Genomic DNA, 18887 nt, shown 5'->3' with positions numbered 1-18887 from the left:
TTTATGGAACATAAAGAACTTAATATTTTATGTTGCATCATAAAAGGAACTTCTATTGAGTAAAAATAAGTGGAGTGGCAAGAAGGGAGTTGAGGGCAATGGATTGATTTGGATTGGATAAAAATGGAGTAATGGACACCTTCTCTCAGGTTGGCAATTACGATTTCACCAAGGTCAGCAGTGACAAAATCTCTGAGAGTCTTGACCTCAATATAGTTGTTGAAAACGGTAATATCAACATTGTAAACCTGTTACAGCAGACAGCAATCCAGTCACCTCTCAGTAACATGCCTAACTGCCCATGTCCTTGGCTGCTGCTGCTGCTAAGTCACTTCAGTCGTGTCCAACTCTGTGCGACCCCACAGACAGCAGCCCACCAGGCTCCCCCATCCCTGGGATTCTCCAGGCAAGAACACTGGAGTGGGTTGCCATTTACAGGTGGACAAAAAGCGCCCCTGGAGCATCTGCTGGGCTTGCCTGGTGGCTCAGATGGTAAAGAATCTGCCTGCAATGCAGAAGACCCTGGTCAGGAAGATCCCCTGGAGGAGGAACTGGCAACCCACTTCAGTATTCTTGCCTGGAGAATTCCACAGAGGAGTCTGGTGAGCTGCAGTCCATGGAGCTGCAAAGAGTTGGGCATGACTGAGGGGCTAACACAATAAAACCAAGAGCATCTGCTGGGAGATGGTGTAGACTGCTGAGTCCCACAGCATCAGTTCCCTCACCTATGGGTCAAAACCCACTGCCCACTTTGGGATTCCCACCTCACAGTTTATGATTGTTAAAGGACTTGAGGGGAAAAAAGACCAAGTCTGCCAGCATCCACCCCTCTCTCCTTTCTCTTAACTCTGTTGGCTCTGGGTTACACATCGCCTTCTCCTCTGCTACAGCTCCAAAAACAAACCGTTCAGTTCCCACTCATTTGAAGTGGATTGCTGCAGGTTTGATTTCTTGAAATACAGAACACTGCAGAGCAACTCCGTAACAAGCTCCAGGAGGAAAAATGGAGGGCAGCTTGGAAACATGTCACCCAGCCTAAGAACAGAGGGTGCATTTACAGAGTGAGCATGACCTGCCAAACACCAGAGAAACATAAGCAAATGTATTCCAAACAACATGGAGTATATTCTGGTGGACTTGGCCTCACTTACAAGAAAGGCCTCTTTGTTTGATTCAAATTTAAGTTGGTGAAACTGCCAGTTAATGAAGGGGTAAGAAAGTCCTTCAGAGAAGCCTCAGTGGGTATAGAGAAAAGAGGATTCAAAAGTACGTGCAGAAGGAGCTCCCTCGAAGGCATGCTGCCTTTTTAATGAATCAGGGGACCAATGTATGTTTCTGCACTGGGGGCAGGGGTGGCTTAGCTGCAGAAAGGATGGGGAGGATGGATAGGATGGGTCAGTGTGCATCCAGCCCAGCCAGCAGCATGGGGTGAGTGGCTGCCAAGGGGGTCTGGAGGAAGGAGGATTTTCTGTATCCTGGCTGGCATCCATTCACTCATCAGGCAGCCTGCAGTTCAGCGTCCTGAGACCCAACCCTGAGTTCAGAGAGGTAACGCCAACCGTCCCCAACCTGCCTCTCATTGCAACACAGAGGCTCAGAAAGTGAACGAAGCCTTATCTCTTTGTATTCAATTCCTCTTTTCTGAGAACCCACAAGATTCATCATACTAAAAAGACATTTCACGCTCATGGGAAAGTCTACAGTCTCAGCCCTCAAGGCAATCTCCTATAAGTTTGATTAAAGCTGACTCACAGTCTGGATTCCAAAGCTGTTTAACCACAAGGCAGTGGAAGAAACCACCTAGAGAAGCTCTGAAAAACGCCCTCAGGGTCACCTGGGTGCTGTGGCTGGCCTGTGGACTTCTGCCATGCACCTGGCTGGTGGGTCTGCACCATCTTTAGGTTCTTCTCTGTCTGACCATGCTCCTGGGTTCCTGACCAAGCATGTCATTTCCAGCTTCCTTCCTTTGCCTGAACCAATATCCTAGTCCCTGGACTTGCTTCTGTTCTTATCATGTGGATCCTGGTAACTTTCCCACTCCACTGTCTTCCGAGGCTCTTCCTCAAGTGCAGACAGGTGGCACCCTGGGCTCTACTTCCCTCTCCTCCTTCCCCCGAGGACCACTCCCCTGCCTGTTGTCCATGTTGCACAAGTCTAGACTGGATCCTCCCTCTGCTCAGTCCCTTAGGGCTGACATCATACGGTCTTCAGAGTTGAGAAACTCAACATCTGCCTGAAACAGCGCCTCTGCTACCCTCAGGAAACTACCCCCCACCTCCAACCCCTGCAGGTCTCAGATGCTTTCAAGGCACCTTCGCCACACTCGGTGACCTTGTTGCATGCTGGAGATGGCTATTTCAACCTCAGATGGTGGTATGTATGTCTCTGTGTCCTTTCTTCTAGACTGATCTATCTCATCTTCCAAACTTAGGTTCTTCAGTTCAGTTCAGTTCAGTTGCTCAGTCTTGTCTGACTCTGCAATCCCATGGACTACAGAATGCCAGGCTTCCCTGTCCATCACCAACTCCCAGAGTTTACTCAAACTCATGACATCGGTGATGTCATCCAACCATCTCATCCTCTGTTGTCCCCTTCTCCTCCTGCCTTCAATCTTTCCCAGCATCAGGGTCTTTTCCAATGAGTCCGTTCTTCCCATCAGGTGGTCAAAGTATTGGAGCTTCAGCTTCAGCATCAGTCCTTCCAATGAGTATTCAGGACTGATTTTCTTTAGGATTGACTGGTTGGATCTCCTTGCAGTCCAAGTGACTCTCAAGAGTCTTCTCCAACACCACAGTTCAAAAGCATCAATTCTTCTGTGCTCAGCTTTCTTTATAGTCCAACTCTCACATCCATATATGACTACTGGAGAAACCATAGCTTTGACTAGACAGACCTTTGTTGGTAAAGTAATGTCTCTGCCTTCTAATATACTGTCTAGGTTGGTCATAGCTTTTCTTCCAATGGAGCAAGCTTCTTTTAACTTCATGGCTGCAGTCACCATCTGCAGTAAATTTGGAGCCCCCCCAAAATAAAGTCTCTCACCATTTTCATTGTTTCCCCATCTATTTGCCATGAAGTGATGGGACCAGATGCCATGTTCTTAGTTTTCTGAATGTTGAGTTTTAAGCCTACTTTTTCACTCTCTTCTTTCACTTTCATCAAGAGGCTCTTTAGTTCTTCACTTTCTGCCATTAGGGTGGTGTCATCTGCATATCTGAGGTTATTGATATTTCTCCCAGCAATCTTGATTCCAGCTTGTGCTTCATCCAGTCCAGCATTTCTCATGATGTACTCTGCATGTAAGTTAAATAACTGGGGTGACAATATACAGCCTTGACATACTCCTTTCCTGATTTGGAACCAGTCTGTTGTTCCATGTCCAGTTCTAACTGTTGCTTCCTGACCTGCATACAGATTTCTCATGAGGCAGGTCAGGTGGTCTGGTATTCCCATCTCTTTCAGAATTTTCCACAGTTTGTTGTGATCCACACAGTCAAAGGCTTTGGTGTAGTCAATAAAGCAAAATTAGATGTTTCTGGAACTCTTGCTTTTTCGATGATCCAGTAGATGTTGGCAATTTGATCTCTGGTTCCTCTGCCTTTTCTAAATCCAGCTTGAACATCTGGAAGTTTACAGTTCATGTCCTGTTGAAGCCTGGCTTGGATAATTTTGAGCATGCCTTTGCTAGCATGTGAGATGAATACACTTGTGTGGTAGTTTAAATATTCTTTGGCATTGCCTTTCTTTGGGATTGGAATGAAAACTGACCTTTTCCAGTCCTATGGTCACGGCTGAGTTTTCCAGATTTGCTGGCATACTGAGTGCAGCACTTTCACAGCATCATCTTTTAGGATTTGAAATAGCTCAACTGGAATTCCATCACCTCCACAGCTTTAGGTTCTTAGCCCATTGCAAACCAGGGTCCCACACCCACCAGTGCCAAACTCCCAGCACCAGACTTTAACACTGCTATTCCTCCCAAAGTTCCTCTGATCTGGGGCAAAACACACACTGGCCTGGAGGAGCTGAGACTAGTCAAGAAACAAAGACCAACAGTTCCTTCCTCTGCCTCAGTGATGTGTTTGAGAGGGCTGTCTCCCTGCTCTCCAGCTTGGGTCATAAGGCAGTTAGGTCAAATGATTCAAGTGAAGGCACCCCAAGAACCATGAAGCCCTGAGAAGTGAAAGAAACCAGCGTTGCTGTCAGCCAGACGGAGGACCCCACACCGTGCCCATCAGCAGAGCTAATGCCACAGCCCCACCGCACAAGCTACGTCTGTCCTGCACTCCTCTCTGCTCCCCTTGCCCCGGGCTCTGCACTTGCCTTTGCCACCTCGAGCAGCGCACTTTATTAGAATCACTGGCTCCATATAGACAGCATCTCACTAGTCCCTGCACAGACACAACGCCTGACATATGGAAGGAACTCTATGGATGATGAATGAACGCATCAGTGAACAAAGGTTTGGCTTTACACATCAAGCGAGAAGCAGATGCAGCAGTCTTATAAAGCAGCTCTGATGAGCATGAGGTTACATCTTCGAGTCTTTGCCTCTTAATCTGGCCTGTCCCCTCGACTCACCTGTAAGGCTCCATGGTCCGGATGCCGTAGAACAGCGCCTCCTCCAGCAGTCCGAGGTTGAGGCAGGCGTCCATGGCGCAGTCGAGCACCTTCAGCTGGTAGATGTTGATATCAGGAAGCCGCTCAGCGTTACTGCTTATGATTGACTGGCACATGGCCAGAACCTGTTCCCACTCTGTTATTAACTTCAGTTAAGGATTCATTGTGTTCATCAAGAGAAAACAAAAGTGAAATTAGAGTCTCTACAAGGCTGAAGAGCTCCCAGGCACAGGAGGGAAGGAAGTGCCCATTATTTTGCACAAATGAGCTCCCTGAAAACACACTTGAGAAACAAAAACACGTAAGTGGTGTCTCAGAGAAGGAAATTCTGTTTACATCAACAAACCATGTTCCCACCAAGCCTGTGCTTTGGGGGATTAGACTTTCAGAGAGCCATTCTTTCTTCCTAGTCCTCCTAGATGAATTCTCCTGAAACCTAGTCCTCAAATGAATGCAGCTACTTATTAAACTGAGCTAAAGAGTAAGTTCACTTTATAATTATTTACTCTGTTAGCTGCTGTTTCAAAACTCATCTGAAATTAAAGAAGCTTTAGAGAGATTCCTTTTAAAAAAGGAAGAGCTCATTTTTGCTTCTGTGTCATTTGAACCTTGGGCATATATGAAACCAAAAACAACCCATGGGCACACTCAAGGGGAAGCAACTGAAAGAAATCCATTCCACTGGATCTCAAATTTTTTGAGTATAAAACAAAAGTGATCTAAGTCTATACTTAAACAGTGTGTGTGTGCTCAGCCAAATCTACTTCTTCCAGCATTCAGACTCTCAGGGCACTGCTTTCTGACACATTAGTAAACAGTTTAAATAAACCAATCAAGTCAGCCATGTGTGTGGGAGCTCATATCTTTCTTTTTTAACTTTTTATTTTATTTTGTACTGGGGAGGGGCTTCCCTGGTGGCTCAGATGGTAAAGAATCTGCCTGCAATGCAGGAGACCTGGGTTCGATTCCTGGGTCAGAAAGATACCCTGGAGAAGGGAATGGCAGCCCACTCCAGTAGTCTTGCCTGGAGAATCCCATGGACAGAGGAGCCTGGGGGGCTATAGTCCATGGGGTGGCAAAGAGTCGGACTCAAGAACTATCGCTAACATTACAGCTAATTAAGGTTGTGGTAGTTTCAGGTGAACAGTAAAGGGCCCCAGCATTACATATACATGTATCCATTCTCCCCTAAACTCCCAAGAGCTCATATGTTTATTAATCCTCACAAGAAATATATAATCCTCAGAGGGCGGAATGCCTGGCACTAAGGCCTGACTTCCTGGGTAGAACTTCAAGCGTCAAAATACATGGCTAACGAGCCTTTCTGTACATGATGCTCTATCATTTTAGGCCGAGTCCTGCCTCTGAGGAGTTAACTGTGGTCTTGGAAGAGGTACATTTACTGAAGAAAATTGACTCGGTGGCTTTCTGTTTTACTCATCTGATGTGTGTGCTTGAAGTTTACTGCATGTATTCCCTAGAGGCTGGGGGAGGCACTGTCTTAGGCAATGCACTGGTTTTGTAACAAACGCCAGGCTAACCTCTGTGGCTTTTCATCCTAGGATTAGATATGTGATGGATTATCAGGAGGAACGACTGTCTCTTACACAATGCCCAGACATTTCTGTGGCAAGACTCTGACCCTATTTTAACATCAAGTTGTGTGACTTCCATTATTATTTGCCTATTCATTTATATACGCTCCAACTCATTTTAAAGAGGTTTGAGGTGACAAGCCTTGGAAGTAAAAGCCAGATGCAACCGCTGATAGGAATACATCTGCTTTATGCCCCAGCAAGCTGGCAGGAATCACATGACGACTTCCCTTCGCAACACTGGCAAGTCTCCTGGCAAACAAGGCAAACCCTTCCTGTAAAAACACCTCAGTGAGCAAAAAAATGGAATAATTTTAACTAAGCGGCTTTTCTCCCAAGCTTATGCTGACATGTATAATGTTTGCTCAAAAATTTAGTCCCTGGCATTTGCTGGGTGTTTACCACAAGTCACTCTGTTCCAGTGAAGAGAGCAGGGCAGACAGCCCACCTGAAGAGAAAAGAGTACTGATGCCAGGACAGGTATCTTTCTGCAGAGTTTACCACGACCCTGAGAGAATTGAGGGGGAAAGAGAAAGGGGAACACAGTGAATCCACCTGGGAGTTAACTTCTTAAGACTCAAAGACTGACAACCCTGGGCCCTTACAATCGTCCACTGCTTACAATCCTCCCATGGTCCCTGAGCCTATATGTAACACCTAGTCTGGTGCACGACACTGAAGCCAGGCCCGGCCACGCTCCCATCTCTCACACTGAACAACTAAGGCACAGGCTTCTCCCTCAGGGTCTCCCCTTCTCCACCGCCTGTCTGGTGAGCTCCTCCTAACCCTCCCAGGCAGTCGCCTCCTCTGTGAAACCTTCTTTAACCTCCCAAAGTTGACTGCTGTGCTTTCAATGTCCCTCAAATATTAATCTATGTATTTACTACCTAGCTAATCATGAGGGCTGGGAGTACAGGCTTGTGTCTTCTTAATCCTGCCTGGACCATAAGATGGGTTAGAACCAGTAAGGCACCTGGCACAGTGTTCGTCGTCAGTAAAGCTCATCCCACTGAGACTGAACTGATCATCCTTCGGCCTTAATTTCTCTGCAGGGCACTACACAGAACAAGTCTTTTCTGCAGTGTAACAACAGCTCTCCGAGCCTGAGAACAGCCCTCTTGCTCTCAGATTCGACTGCTTTCCAATTGTCTCCCATCCTGTCCGCAGAGTTTCAAATACCACTTGATCCTCGTTCCATTCCTCAAAACTCATTTTCTTCTCTATCCCTTTGAATGTGGCCTACCCCAAACTGAAGAGAAAATTTTAGACATGATCGGACTAATACTATTACCTTTCTCATTTTCGATTCTCTCGTTCTACTAATGGAGTCCAAGATCACAGGAGTATTTTGTTTTTTTTTTTCCTGGGGGGGGTGGGGAGGGGATTATATCATACTCTTAAGTTTTATTGAATTTTGATGTTTACTAAAAATCTTAAGGTTCTTTCACAGATTCTGCTGTCAAACTTTATATATATTTATACACTTGAACTTTTTGGCCCAAATAGAAGATGTGAGATACCCTCTTGTTGAATTTCATGTTCATCTCAGGCATCATTGCATCATTCAAACCTTCAAAGATCTTTTGAGCTCTTGATTTTGTCATCCCACCTCTGCCACCCTTCCAGTCTAAATATTTTTGAGAATCTGATGAACCTGTGCCCTGCATCCTCAGACAAAGTGCTGAAGCAAAGTGGAAGAGGACTGGTCTGGGAACAGAGCACCCCACCGTGACAGCGATCCACTAAGCATCAGTTCTGCAGTTTGGCTCTTCAACCATTTAATGAGACGTCTGGTCACTCTAGCATCTAGCATAAATCTCTTGGTTACTTTTTTTTTAAATCAAATCTCTTTCTGAAGTCCACATACAAACTTTACCAAAGAAAGCCATGACTCTGTGGACTCACCCGCTCTTAAGGAACCCCTGCAGCATCCTGGTGATCACAGCTTCCTTTCCATTCCTTTGGTCACCAGCTTAAGGTCACCAGTAAACTGCTAACAACAAACAAAAACCCACTGGACTATAGATTTTATGAATTACTTATTTCACCTTTAAAAAATAGGAACATTTGTCTAACTGCCTCTCCTGCTCTTTTACAACTCTTTAAAGAACACTGTACTTTGGAAACCTCATTTATAGATTTTCTTAGTGCCTGGGATATAATTTATCTAATGATGTTTTGCAATCTTTTTTTTTAATCTACCTTAGTCTCTTTCTCCTTACCTTGTGGTTTCCTTTTGTCACATTTTTGCTCAAGCTAATTCCACTACTGGAAGTGGCTCCCTCTCAGCCTCTGCCTATATAAACCTTGTCCCTGATTTGGGCTACTTTTCACACAGTATAACATCGGTGGAGCTTTCCCAGAGGACCTCCATCATAAACGGTCTCTCCTTACTCTAAAATGTGACCCACTCACAGTCCTTACTACTTATGCCAAGAAAATGTACTGTGCAGCATGGCTGACTACCACTGTAGTCATGGCTGACTACAGTCATTAAATTATAAGGATTTAAAGTTATACATTATAGAGATGGAGGTCATGGGAGGAAGGGAATCCAGAAATCTGTTACCGTGTACATAAGTAAAGAGAGTACTCCATACTATCCTACTAATCCTAGCTATAAATTTTGATTTTCAAAAATTGACCTTACCACAATCTTCCCTCACCATCACTGAAATTGTTGGCTGGGGACAGGGATGCAGCCTGTGATTGTGGAACAGAGTGAAGCTCTCTGGCTCACGGAGAGGTCAAACCCTGGACTTGAATTCATTAATGCCAGGCTCCAACCAGTAAGGAAGCAATCCTATAAACAGCTCAGTCCGTAGGTAAAAGGATACTCCAATGTGCCTTCAGGTCTTCAATTTTTTTCAGGGATTCCTGGACTTCCTTCCATACCTGCTCATCACCAGTCAGCATATCAGCATCCTGTTCAGGCCACATGAAAAGAACAGAGGAAGACAAATTCCTCGATTAAAAAAATGGGCAAGAATAGACATTTCTCCAAAGATGATATTCAAATGACCAATGAGCACATGAAAAGATGCTCGACATTATTAGCCAATGGGGAAATGCAAATCAAAACCATAAGGAGATATCACTTTGTACCTACTAGGATGGTTATAATAAAAAAGATAATAAAATGTTGGTAAGGTTGTGGAGAAATTGGAATCCTCATACATTACTGGTAGGAAAGTAAAATAGTGTAGCCACTTTGGAAAACAGTCTGGCAGTTACTCTAAAAGTTAAACAGAGTTATTATATAACAATTCCACTCCTTCCATATATGTCCAAGAGAAATGAAAATATATGTTCATACAAAACTTATGCATAAATGTTCACCACTACATCATTCATAGTAACAAACAAAGTGGAAACAATCCAAATACCATTAACCGATGAATGGGTAAATCAAATGTGGCCTAGTTACACAATGCAATGCTGGTTGACAATAAAAAGAACTGACGTACAACATGTACAGCATAGATAAACATGAAGAACATGATGCTAAGTGAAAGAATTCACTGACAACCACATATTATATGATTTCACCAATATGAAATGCTCAGAACAGATAAATCCATACAGTTAAGTAGATCAGCAAAAGGCTAGGGCAGGAGGGTGGTAAGTACACAGAACTGAGGAGGGACTGCTAATGATTTTTTAGGGGTGATGAAAATGTTTAAAAGCAATCCTGGCAATAGTTTTAATCATTTTCTGATGTGATGAAAAGCTACAAATCGCTACACAAAAAGCTATCAAATTGTACACTGTAACTGAATTGTATCCTACATGAATTATGTCTCAGTAAAGTCTACATACATTCATAAATGTATGTATGAATGTATTCCTTGGTGGCGCTAGTGGTAAAGAACTTGTGTGCCAGTGCAGGAGATAAAGGAGACTCGGGTTCAATCCCTGGGTTGGGAAGATCCCCTGGAGGTGGCCATGGCAACCCACTCCGGCATTCTTGCCTGGAGAATCCCTTGGACAGAGGAGCCTGGTTGGCTACAGTCCATAAGTTCACAAAGAGTCAGATCAGACTGAAGCACCTTAGTGCACACGCATGTATGTATTTATCAGGAGAGAGAACAGAGGCAAAAGCAAAAATCATTTGTCAGGAGACCCATGAATAACACTTTAATCAAATATTGAGTCATCAATCAGAATGAGGATAGGGAAAAGATGACTACAATTATACCCATGTGAACCAATTTGATTACTACAAAAACTAAAAAAAAGTAATAATAATTTAAAAAGTAATTCTGAGCTTCACAGGTGTCTCAGTGGTAAAGAATCCACCTGCAATGCAGGAGCTGTGGGTTGGATCCCTGATCAGGGAAGATGATCCCACATGCCTCGGAACAACTGAACTACTGCGCCTGTGCTCTAGGGCCCGGGAGCTGCAAGTACTAAAGCCTGAGTGCCCTAGAGCCCTGCTCCACCACAAGACAAGCCACTGCAATGAGAAGCCTGAGTACCACGACTGAAGCGTAGCTCCCACATGCTGCACACAGCTGGGGAAAACTTTATGAAGCAACAGAGCCCTGGCCCAGCCAAAAATAAACTAAAGTATTTTTAAAAAGGCAATTCAAAACGAAAGTAGGAGCTACCATTCATTCATTGTCCATCCTCCTACTGGGTCCTCTATTTTTCCTATATGTCTACATTTTAAGAGCTCAGCCACATGTGGCTGTGGCTCCCACACTGGGCAGTACAGATATATTAGAACAATTTTGTCATCACAGAAAGTTCTACTGGATGGTGCTGCTTTAAGGAACACGTGTACACCCATGGTGGATTCATGTTGATGTATGGCAAAATCAAGACAATACTGTAAAGTAATTAGCCTCTAATTAAAATAAATAAATTTAAATTAAAAAAATAAAAATAAAGAGGTTAATCAAAGGGTAAGAAAATCTGGGGCACTTCCCTGGAGGTCCAGTGGCTAAGACTCTGCACTCCCAATGCAAAGGGCCTGGGTTCGATCCCTGGATCAGAAACTAGATTCCACATGCCAAGACTAAAGATCCCACAATGAAGACCAAAGATCCCATGTGCTACAGTGAAGACCTGGGGCAGCCAAACAAGTTAATCAAAAAGGTAAGAAATTCGCAGACTCTACTCAAACCCAGGTATTCCATATCCACTAGATTCTCAGTGGGGGTCAGGGAGAAGAACAATTCTAGGAAGTTATAGCAAATCACAGCCACTGTGGGGTGATGGTTAAACTGAAGGAGGGCAGACTTTTTCCAACTCTACGTATCTCCCTAGAGATTCTTACGTACCTTCTAGGGAAGGTTTATATCGACAGAATGACCCCTGTGAGAATCACTGCCTGAGTTGTGTTACTAGTGGGAAGATACAAGTCACTCGGGTGTGAGGGCAGGGGGAAAAAAAAAGAGGGCTACCAGGTACCACAGAAAAGAGATCTCAAGTACAAAGAGAAGCAGAGGGGCTATGTATGAGGAAATGTGTGTGTGTGTGTGTGTGTGTGTGTGTGTGTGTGTGTGTGTGAGAGAGTGTGTCTGTGAACAGGGCTTTATGAGTCTCTCTATATATGTGCTCTACACATGTGTGGAATGACAGGATGGTTTTTAAAAATGGACTCTGCTTTGTTTAGGAGATTCTAAATAAGAACCTAGCTTTCTGTATGTACAGGAGGGAAATAAAAACTCAATTGCTTTTAAAGAGGTAAACATCAATCTCCCTCCAAATACTTGCTCTAAGTCCATCTTCATCTCCTGAAGCCTCAGTTCCAACACATGACTCCAGAGCCCTGAGTAACTTCCCAGTGCCTCCCATATAAGACCACATATTAAATCTTGACAACCATGACCGTTCTTGATTAAATTTTTGTTTTCTATTTCACTACTGGCAGTCAAACCTTAGGCTCTAAGCAAAATGTCTCACTTGTTAGTCCTTATGGTAGGGAGAAAAATGGATCCCCAAAGAAGTCCACATCCTGATCCTCAGAACCTGTGAATATGTTAGCTTACATGGCAAACAGGAATTAAGTTGCAAGCTGACTTTAAAGAAATCATCCTGGCCCACCCAGGTGGAGCCAGTGGAATCACAAGGGTCTTTAAAAGTGGAAAGAGGCAGAAGAGGTCAGAGCAATGCAATGTGAGGAGGACTCAACCTGCCTTTGCTGGCCTGGAAGATGGAGGAAGGGCCCCTCAGGTCAAGGAGTACAGGCAGCTTCCAGAAGTTGGAGGTCAGGGAAACGGATTGTAGCTTGGAGCCTCCAGAAAGAGGGTAGCCCTGCCAAGACCTTGATTTTAGCCAAATGAGGCTCATGTCAGGCTTCTGATCCATAGACTATAGATAAGAAGTTTGTGCTAAGTCACTAATTTTATGACAATTTGTTAGAGCAGCCACAGGGAATGAATACAGTCCACGACATACTTCTGCTTTTGTGACCACTGGAGTTTGGCACATGCCCTCCCAGTGCCTGGGAGGGTCCTAAGTTGCATCAGTAGTGCTGGACTCTTTGCAACGCTATGGACTGTAGCCCAGCAGGCTCCTCTGTCCATGGGATCCTCCAGGCAAGAATACTGGAGTGGGTTGTTATGCCCTCCTCCAGGGGATCTTCCTGACCCAACATCTCTTGTACCACCTACATTGGCAGGCAGGTTCCTTACCACTAGTGCCACCTGGGAAGCCCACCCTCTCAGTATCTGAAGGTAATTAATTTGATCACTCACCTATTCAATTAGTATCTACTGAGTGCTGTAGGCATTGCTCTAGGATAGAAAAGTAAATCTGATTTTGGTGTTGACCATTTGGTGATGTCCATGTGTATAGTCTTCTCTTGCATTGTTGGAAGAGGGTGTTTGCTATGACCAGTGTGTTCACTTGGCAAAACTCTATTAGCTTTTTGCCCTGCTTCATTTTGTACTCCAAGGCCAAATTTGCCTGTTACTCCAGGTGTTTCTTGACTTCCTACTTTTGCATTCCAGTCCCCTATAATGAAAAGGACATCTTTTTTGGGCGTTAGTTTCAAAAGGTCTTGTAGGTCTTCATAAAACTATTCAACTTCAGCTTCTTCAGCATTACTGTTTGGGGCATAGACTTGGATTACTGTGATATTGAATGGTTTGCCTTGGAAATGAACAGAGATCATTCTGTCATTTTTGAGATTGCATCCAAGTACTGCATTTCAGACTCTTCTTGACTATGATGGCTACTCCATCATAGACTTCACCAGATGGACATCATAGACATCACCACATGGACATCGCCAGATGGTCAACACCAAAATCAGACTGATTATATCCTTTGCAGCCAAAGATGGAGAAGCTCTATATAATCAGCAAAAACAAGACTGGGAGCTGACTGTGGCTCAGATCATGAACTCCTTATTGCCAAATTCAGACTGAAATTGAACAAAGTGGGGAAAACCACTAGACCATTCAGGTATGACCTAAATCAAATCCCTTATGATTATACAGTGGAAGTGAGAAATAGATTTAAGGAACTAGATCTGATAGAGTGCCTGATGAACTATGGACGGAGGTTCGTGACATTGTATAGGAGACAGAAATCAAGACCATCCCCAAGAAAACAAAATGCAAAAAAGCAAAATGGCTGTCTGAGGAGGCCTTACAAATAGCTGTGAGAAGAAGGGAAGTGAAAACCAAAGGAGAAAAGGAAAGATATACCCATTTGAATGCAGAGTTCCAAAGAATAGCATAGAGAGATAAGAAAGCCTTCCTAAGTGAACAATGCAAAGAAATGGAGGAAAACAATAGAATGGGAAAGACTAGAGATCTCTTCAAGAAAATTAGAGATACCAAGGGAATATTTCATGCAAAGATGGGCTCAATAAAGGACAGAAATGGTACGGACCTAACAGAAGCAGAAGATATGAAGAAGAAGTGGCAAGAATACACAGAAGACCTGTACAAAAAAGATCTTCAGGACCCAAATAATCAACGATGGTGTGATCACTCACCTAGAGTTAGACATCCTGGAATGTGAAGTCAAGTGGGCCTTAGGAAGCATCACTACGAACAAAGTTAGTGGAGGTGATGGAATTCCAGTTGAGCTATTTCAGATCTAAAAGATGATGCTGTGAAAGTGCTGCTCTCAATATGCTAGCAAATGTGGAAAACTCAGCAGTGGCCACAGGACTGGAAAAAGTCAGTTTTCATTCCAATCCCAAAGAAAGGCAATGCCAAAGAATGCTCAAACTACAGCACAATTGCACTCATTTCACATGCTAGTAAAGTAATGCTCAAAATTCTCCAAGCCAGGCTTCAGCAATATGTGAACCATGAACTTCCAGATGTTCAAGCTGGATTTAGGCAGAGGAACCAGAGATCAAATTACCAACATCTGCTGGATCATCGAAAAAGCAAGAGAGTTCCAGAAAAACATCTATTTCTGCTTTATTGACTACGCCAAGCCTTTGACTGTGTGGATCACAATAAACTGTGGAAAATTCTGAAAGAGATGGGAATACCAGACCACCTGACCTGTCTCTTGAGAAACCTATATGCAGGTCAGGAAGCAACAGTTAGAACTGGACATGGAACAACAGACTGGTTCCAAATAGGAAGAGGAGTACGTCAAGGCTGTATATTATCACCCTGCTTATTTAACTCTTATGTAGAGTACATCATGAGAAACGCTGGGCTGGATGAAGCACAAGCTGGAATCAAGACTGCCGGGAGAAATATCAATAACCTCAGATATGCAGATGACAACACCCTAATGGCAGAAAGTGAAGAAGAACTAAAGAGCCTCTTGATGAAAGTGAAAGAGGAGAGTGAAAAAGTTGGCTTAAAGCTCAACATTCAGAAAACGAAGATCGTGGCATCTGGTCCCACCACTTCATGGGAAATAGATGGGGAAACAGTGGAAACAGTGGCTGATTTTATTTTTCTGGGCTCCAAAATCACTGCAGATGGTGACTGCAGCCATGAAATTAAAAGATGCTTACTCCTTGGAAGAAAAGTTATGACCAACCTAGATAGCATATTAAAAAGTAGAGACATTACTTTGTCAACAAAGGCCCATCTAGTCAAGGCTAGGTTTTTCCAGTGGTCACGTATGGATGTGAGAGTTGGACTATAAAGAAAGCTGAGCACTGAAGAATTGATGCTTTTGAACTGTGGTGTTGGAGAAGACTCTTGAGAGTCCCTTGGACTGCAAGGAGATCCAACCAGTCCATCCTAAAGGAGATCAGTCCTGGGTGTTAATTGGAAGGACTGATGTTGAAGCTGAAACTCCAATACTTTGGCCACCTGATGCAAAGAGCAGACTCATTTGAAAAGACCCTGATGCTGGGAAAGATTGAGGGCGGGAGAAGGGGACACCAGAGGATGAGATGGTTGGATGGCATCACCAACTCAATGGACATGAGTTTGGGTAAACTTCAGGAGTTGGTGATTGACAGTGAGGCCTGGCGTGCTGCGGTTCATGGGGTCGCAAAGAGTTGGACATGACTGAGTGACTGAACTGACTGAGAAAAGTAAAAGACATTAGACAATCACAGTGTTTACAATGAGGAGGGAGGAGGAGCTCTGTGTATGACAGAATATACACACACACGTAAAAAATATATTTGTCAGAAAGAGAAACAAACAGGAAAGAGGGAAGGGGAACACTGGTCCCAGGGAGTTTAGGGTGATCAGGAAAGGCATTGCTGAGATGACTCATGAGTGGAGGAGGAGGTGAGGAGCAGAGACAAGAATTCTAGGGAGAGTGAACAGTAAGTCCCACAGCACAGACGCAGGTGAGGCCTGAATGTTCCAGGAGCGACAAGGAGGCCAGTGCAGTTACAGTTCCTGGGCCGTCATTTGTGTGCATGTCACATCATCCTCATTTCAAAGATAAGTGAAAGTGTCAGTTGCTCAGGCAAGCTGAACTCTTTGTGACCCCATGGACTGTAGTCTGCCAGACTCCTGTGTCCATGGGATTTCCCAGGCAAGAACACTGGAGTGAGTTGCCATTTCCTTCTCCAGGGGATCTTCCCGACCCAGGAATTGAACCCGGGTTTCCCCATATTGCAGGCAGGTTCTTTACCTCTTTGATTCTCCCAAATACCTAGCACAGAACCCTGTATGGAACAAAAGCTTACTTAAACATCTGCAGAATGGCTCTGGAAGGAGAAAACGAACATTTATATGATAACAATCGGAATAGCTCTTACATGTCTCTTTTTTATTCCTCTCACCATCCCTATAGGGCATCAATACCTATAATTTACAAAGGTGGCACAAGATAGTCCTAAAGCTTAAGTAACCACTACAATGTCCCTTCTACATCGAATTGCCAGAGGTAAGATTCAAATCCAAGTCTGTCTGGCTCCAGAGCCCATGCTCTTTCCACCATCTTCATGTTTAATTTGAATTTGCTGTTTTCCTAGGCTTGCTTAAAAGGTGAAACTCATGTCTGTGAGACAGTAAGTTGAACATATATTCAACTCACTCAATTTAATTTAATTGATCATAGATCAAGTCCTATGATCTTCCTAGTCTTAGCACTTGGAAAAGGCAATGGACTCCTCCAGCACGGAACCCACAGTGGGAGCTATTCTTTCACCAAGCAGAGTGAGACCATGGCCCAAGGCAGAACAATCTCATATGGGAATTATATTCACAACTAAATCCCCACCATTATCTGATTAACTGTTCTTTGGGTTGAGCCTTTGGCTTTATTTACTTAATAGAAGAGCAGGCAAGCTTGGAAATTGTTTCCAAACATTCAGAAACAATAGCCCCAGGGAGCGCTATATATTGGAGCTAGACATTCACTAACAGCTAACCATCCACACCTGGAGTGTTTCACCAAGGTGACAGTCTCCACTTTCAGGTTCCCAACTGCCATGCCCTGACCCTCCCAATTCCATTCTCCCATAACTGCCCCTAAAATGGGGCCAGTCAGGAGGAGACCATTCAAAGGGGAGTGTGTGTGCGTATGTGTGTAATGTATATATACAGAGAGACTACTTAGGGAAGCGGAACTTAACTCTTCTCCTTTTTCAATTTGCAAATAGGAGTAAATTAGTGTGCTCTTTTCACAGCCCCTGAGGTATGAAATTAGTAAATTTATTTCATCATTTCTTATCCAAACGTATCAAAGATGTTTGCTATCATTTAGGAAAAAAAAGTTTTAATTCCTTTTCAAATTTCAGCTCTACCTTGTAAAAGGGGCTTGAATGAATGAGTCCTGAAATTTGTTTTCAGTGGTGTGAGAATATTCTATATATAAAATATATATTATATTATACATTATATGTGTGTGTGTGTGTTTTAAAATCAAATGTAGTATTGCTGAGTGTTCTACAAATGATCAACATAACTCAGACTATAAGCAGAAGGACTCCGAAGAAGGTTCTCTCTGTTGGGAAGTGATGAAGAGAATTGAGAACGTATTGGTTCCAGCCCCAACAGCACCTCTGTCCTGACCCCTGGGTGTCCCTGTGACAACCTCCTTTGTCTGCCCCCAGCTTCCTCACCAGTAAAACAAGAAGCTGGTCTCATGACCACCCGACCACTTTAAAGCCTAGAGCAGTGCAGAGCTAGTTCGGCTCTTCTTCTGGTGACCACTCCCCCACACAGCTCCAGAAGAGTCCTTAAAAAGTGACTCCATTTTAAACAATAAAAACATGGAAATAGTTCATCTAAGGCAGGACTGTGCCAGCTGTTCTCAGAATCTGGGTGGAATGAATCTCCTGAATTTCTCCCTTCAACTACTCAAGCTCCTCTATCTGCCCCTGCCCTCTCAGCGGCCAGGTACAAACTCCTCCACAATTTGAATTACTGCTCTTGATATTTGATTCTTTCTCATTCATTCCCATTCCTTTCTCTCCCAGCCCCATCCCAAATCTGACCCATCCCCTGGCTCCATCTTACTGCCAGTACACCTACTCTTCCAAGTGGAATCTTTGCCCTTTGGATTCTGTCAGGACTAGGATTGGAGTTTTCTGCTCTTTCCTTGCCACTTCCCAGTTGGCGCTAGTGGTAAAGAACCCATCTGCCAATGCACGAGACATTAGAGATGTGGGTTTGATTGAAGTCAGGAAGATCTCCGGAGAAGAAAATGGCAACCCACTCCAGTATGCTTGCCTGGAGAATCCCATGGCGGACTACAGTCCATGGGGTTGCAAAGAGTCTTAGATTGCCATTTCCATTCATTTCTCCAGCTTTCTTCCCATTTGTCCTTTAGGAGACAGTCTCAAATGTTCTCAGTTAGGAAATCTTGTCTATCCACCCTCTGAGGCAGCCCAGCCCTCCTGAAGCATCATAGCCGCTCTGCAAACCTCTCTTAAAAAAAAAAATATTAATAATTTTCTTTGTTTATGTATTCATGTATTTATTTTTGGCTGCGCTGGGTCTGCATTGCTGTGCCGGCTTTCTCTAGTTGCGGCAAGCAGAGGTTATTCTCTCCTGGTGTGCAGGCTTCTCATTGCAGTGACCTCTCTTGTGGAGGATGGGCTCCAGGGCGTGTAGGCTCGGTAGTTGTGGCCCCACCCCACCGGGGTTAGCTGCCCTGTGGCATTTGAGATCTTCCTGGTCCATAGATCAAACTTATGCCTCCTGCACGGGCAGGCGGATTCTTTACCACTGAGCCACCAGGGAAACCGTGCAAACCTCTCTCTTAGCGCCAAGGTGTCATTCATGATCTAATGTTTCCTCAGTTAGCTCAGAACTCCTTGAGGGACCT

The 18887-nt window shown here is 44.1% G+C and overlaps 1 protein-coding gene across 5 annotated transcripts in view; it reads right to left on the bottom strand.

The window, feature by feature from the left end:
- Positions 1 to 18887, bottom strand: part of SMYD3 (SET and MYND domain containing 3) — a 739679-nt gene that overhangs the window by 101172 nt on the left and 619620 nt on the right. For all 5 annotated transcript variants that reach the window (XM_005216845.5, NM_001076406.2, XM_059875538.1 and 2 more), the window contains 2 exon segments: positions 9053 to 9140; positions 4582 to 4756 (listed from right to left, as the gene is read on the bottom strand). In XM_005216845.5, the coding sequence (XP_005216902.1) occupies positions 4582 to 4756; positions 9053 to 9140 (263 nt within the window).

This window comes from Bos taurus, chromosome 16 (assembly GCF_002263795.3).
Source record: "Bos taurus isolate L1 Dominette 01449 registration number 42190680 breed Hereford chromosome 16, ARS-UCD2.0, whole genome shotgun sequence".
Lineage (NCBI taxonomy): Eukaryota > Metazoa > Chordata > Mammalia > Artiodactyla > Bovidae > Bos > Bos taurus.
The sequence above is the reverse complement of the archived record's forward strand: the minus strand, read 5'-3'. Positions and strand labels throughout refer to the sequence as shown.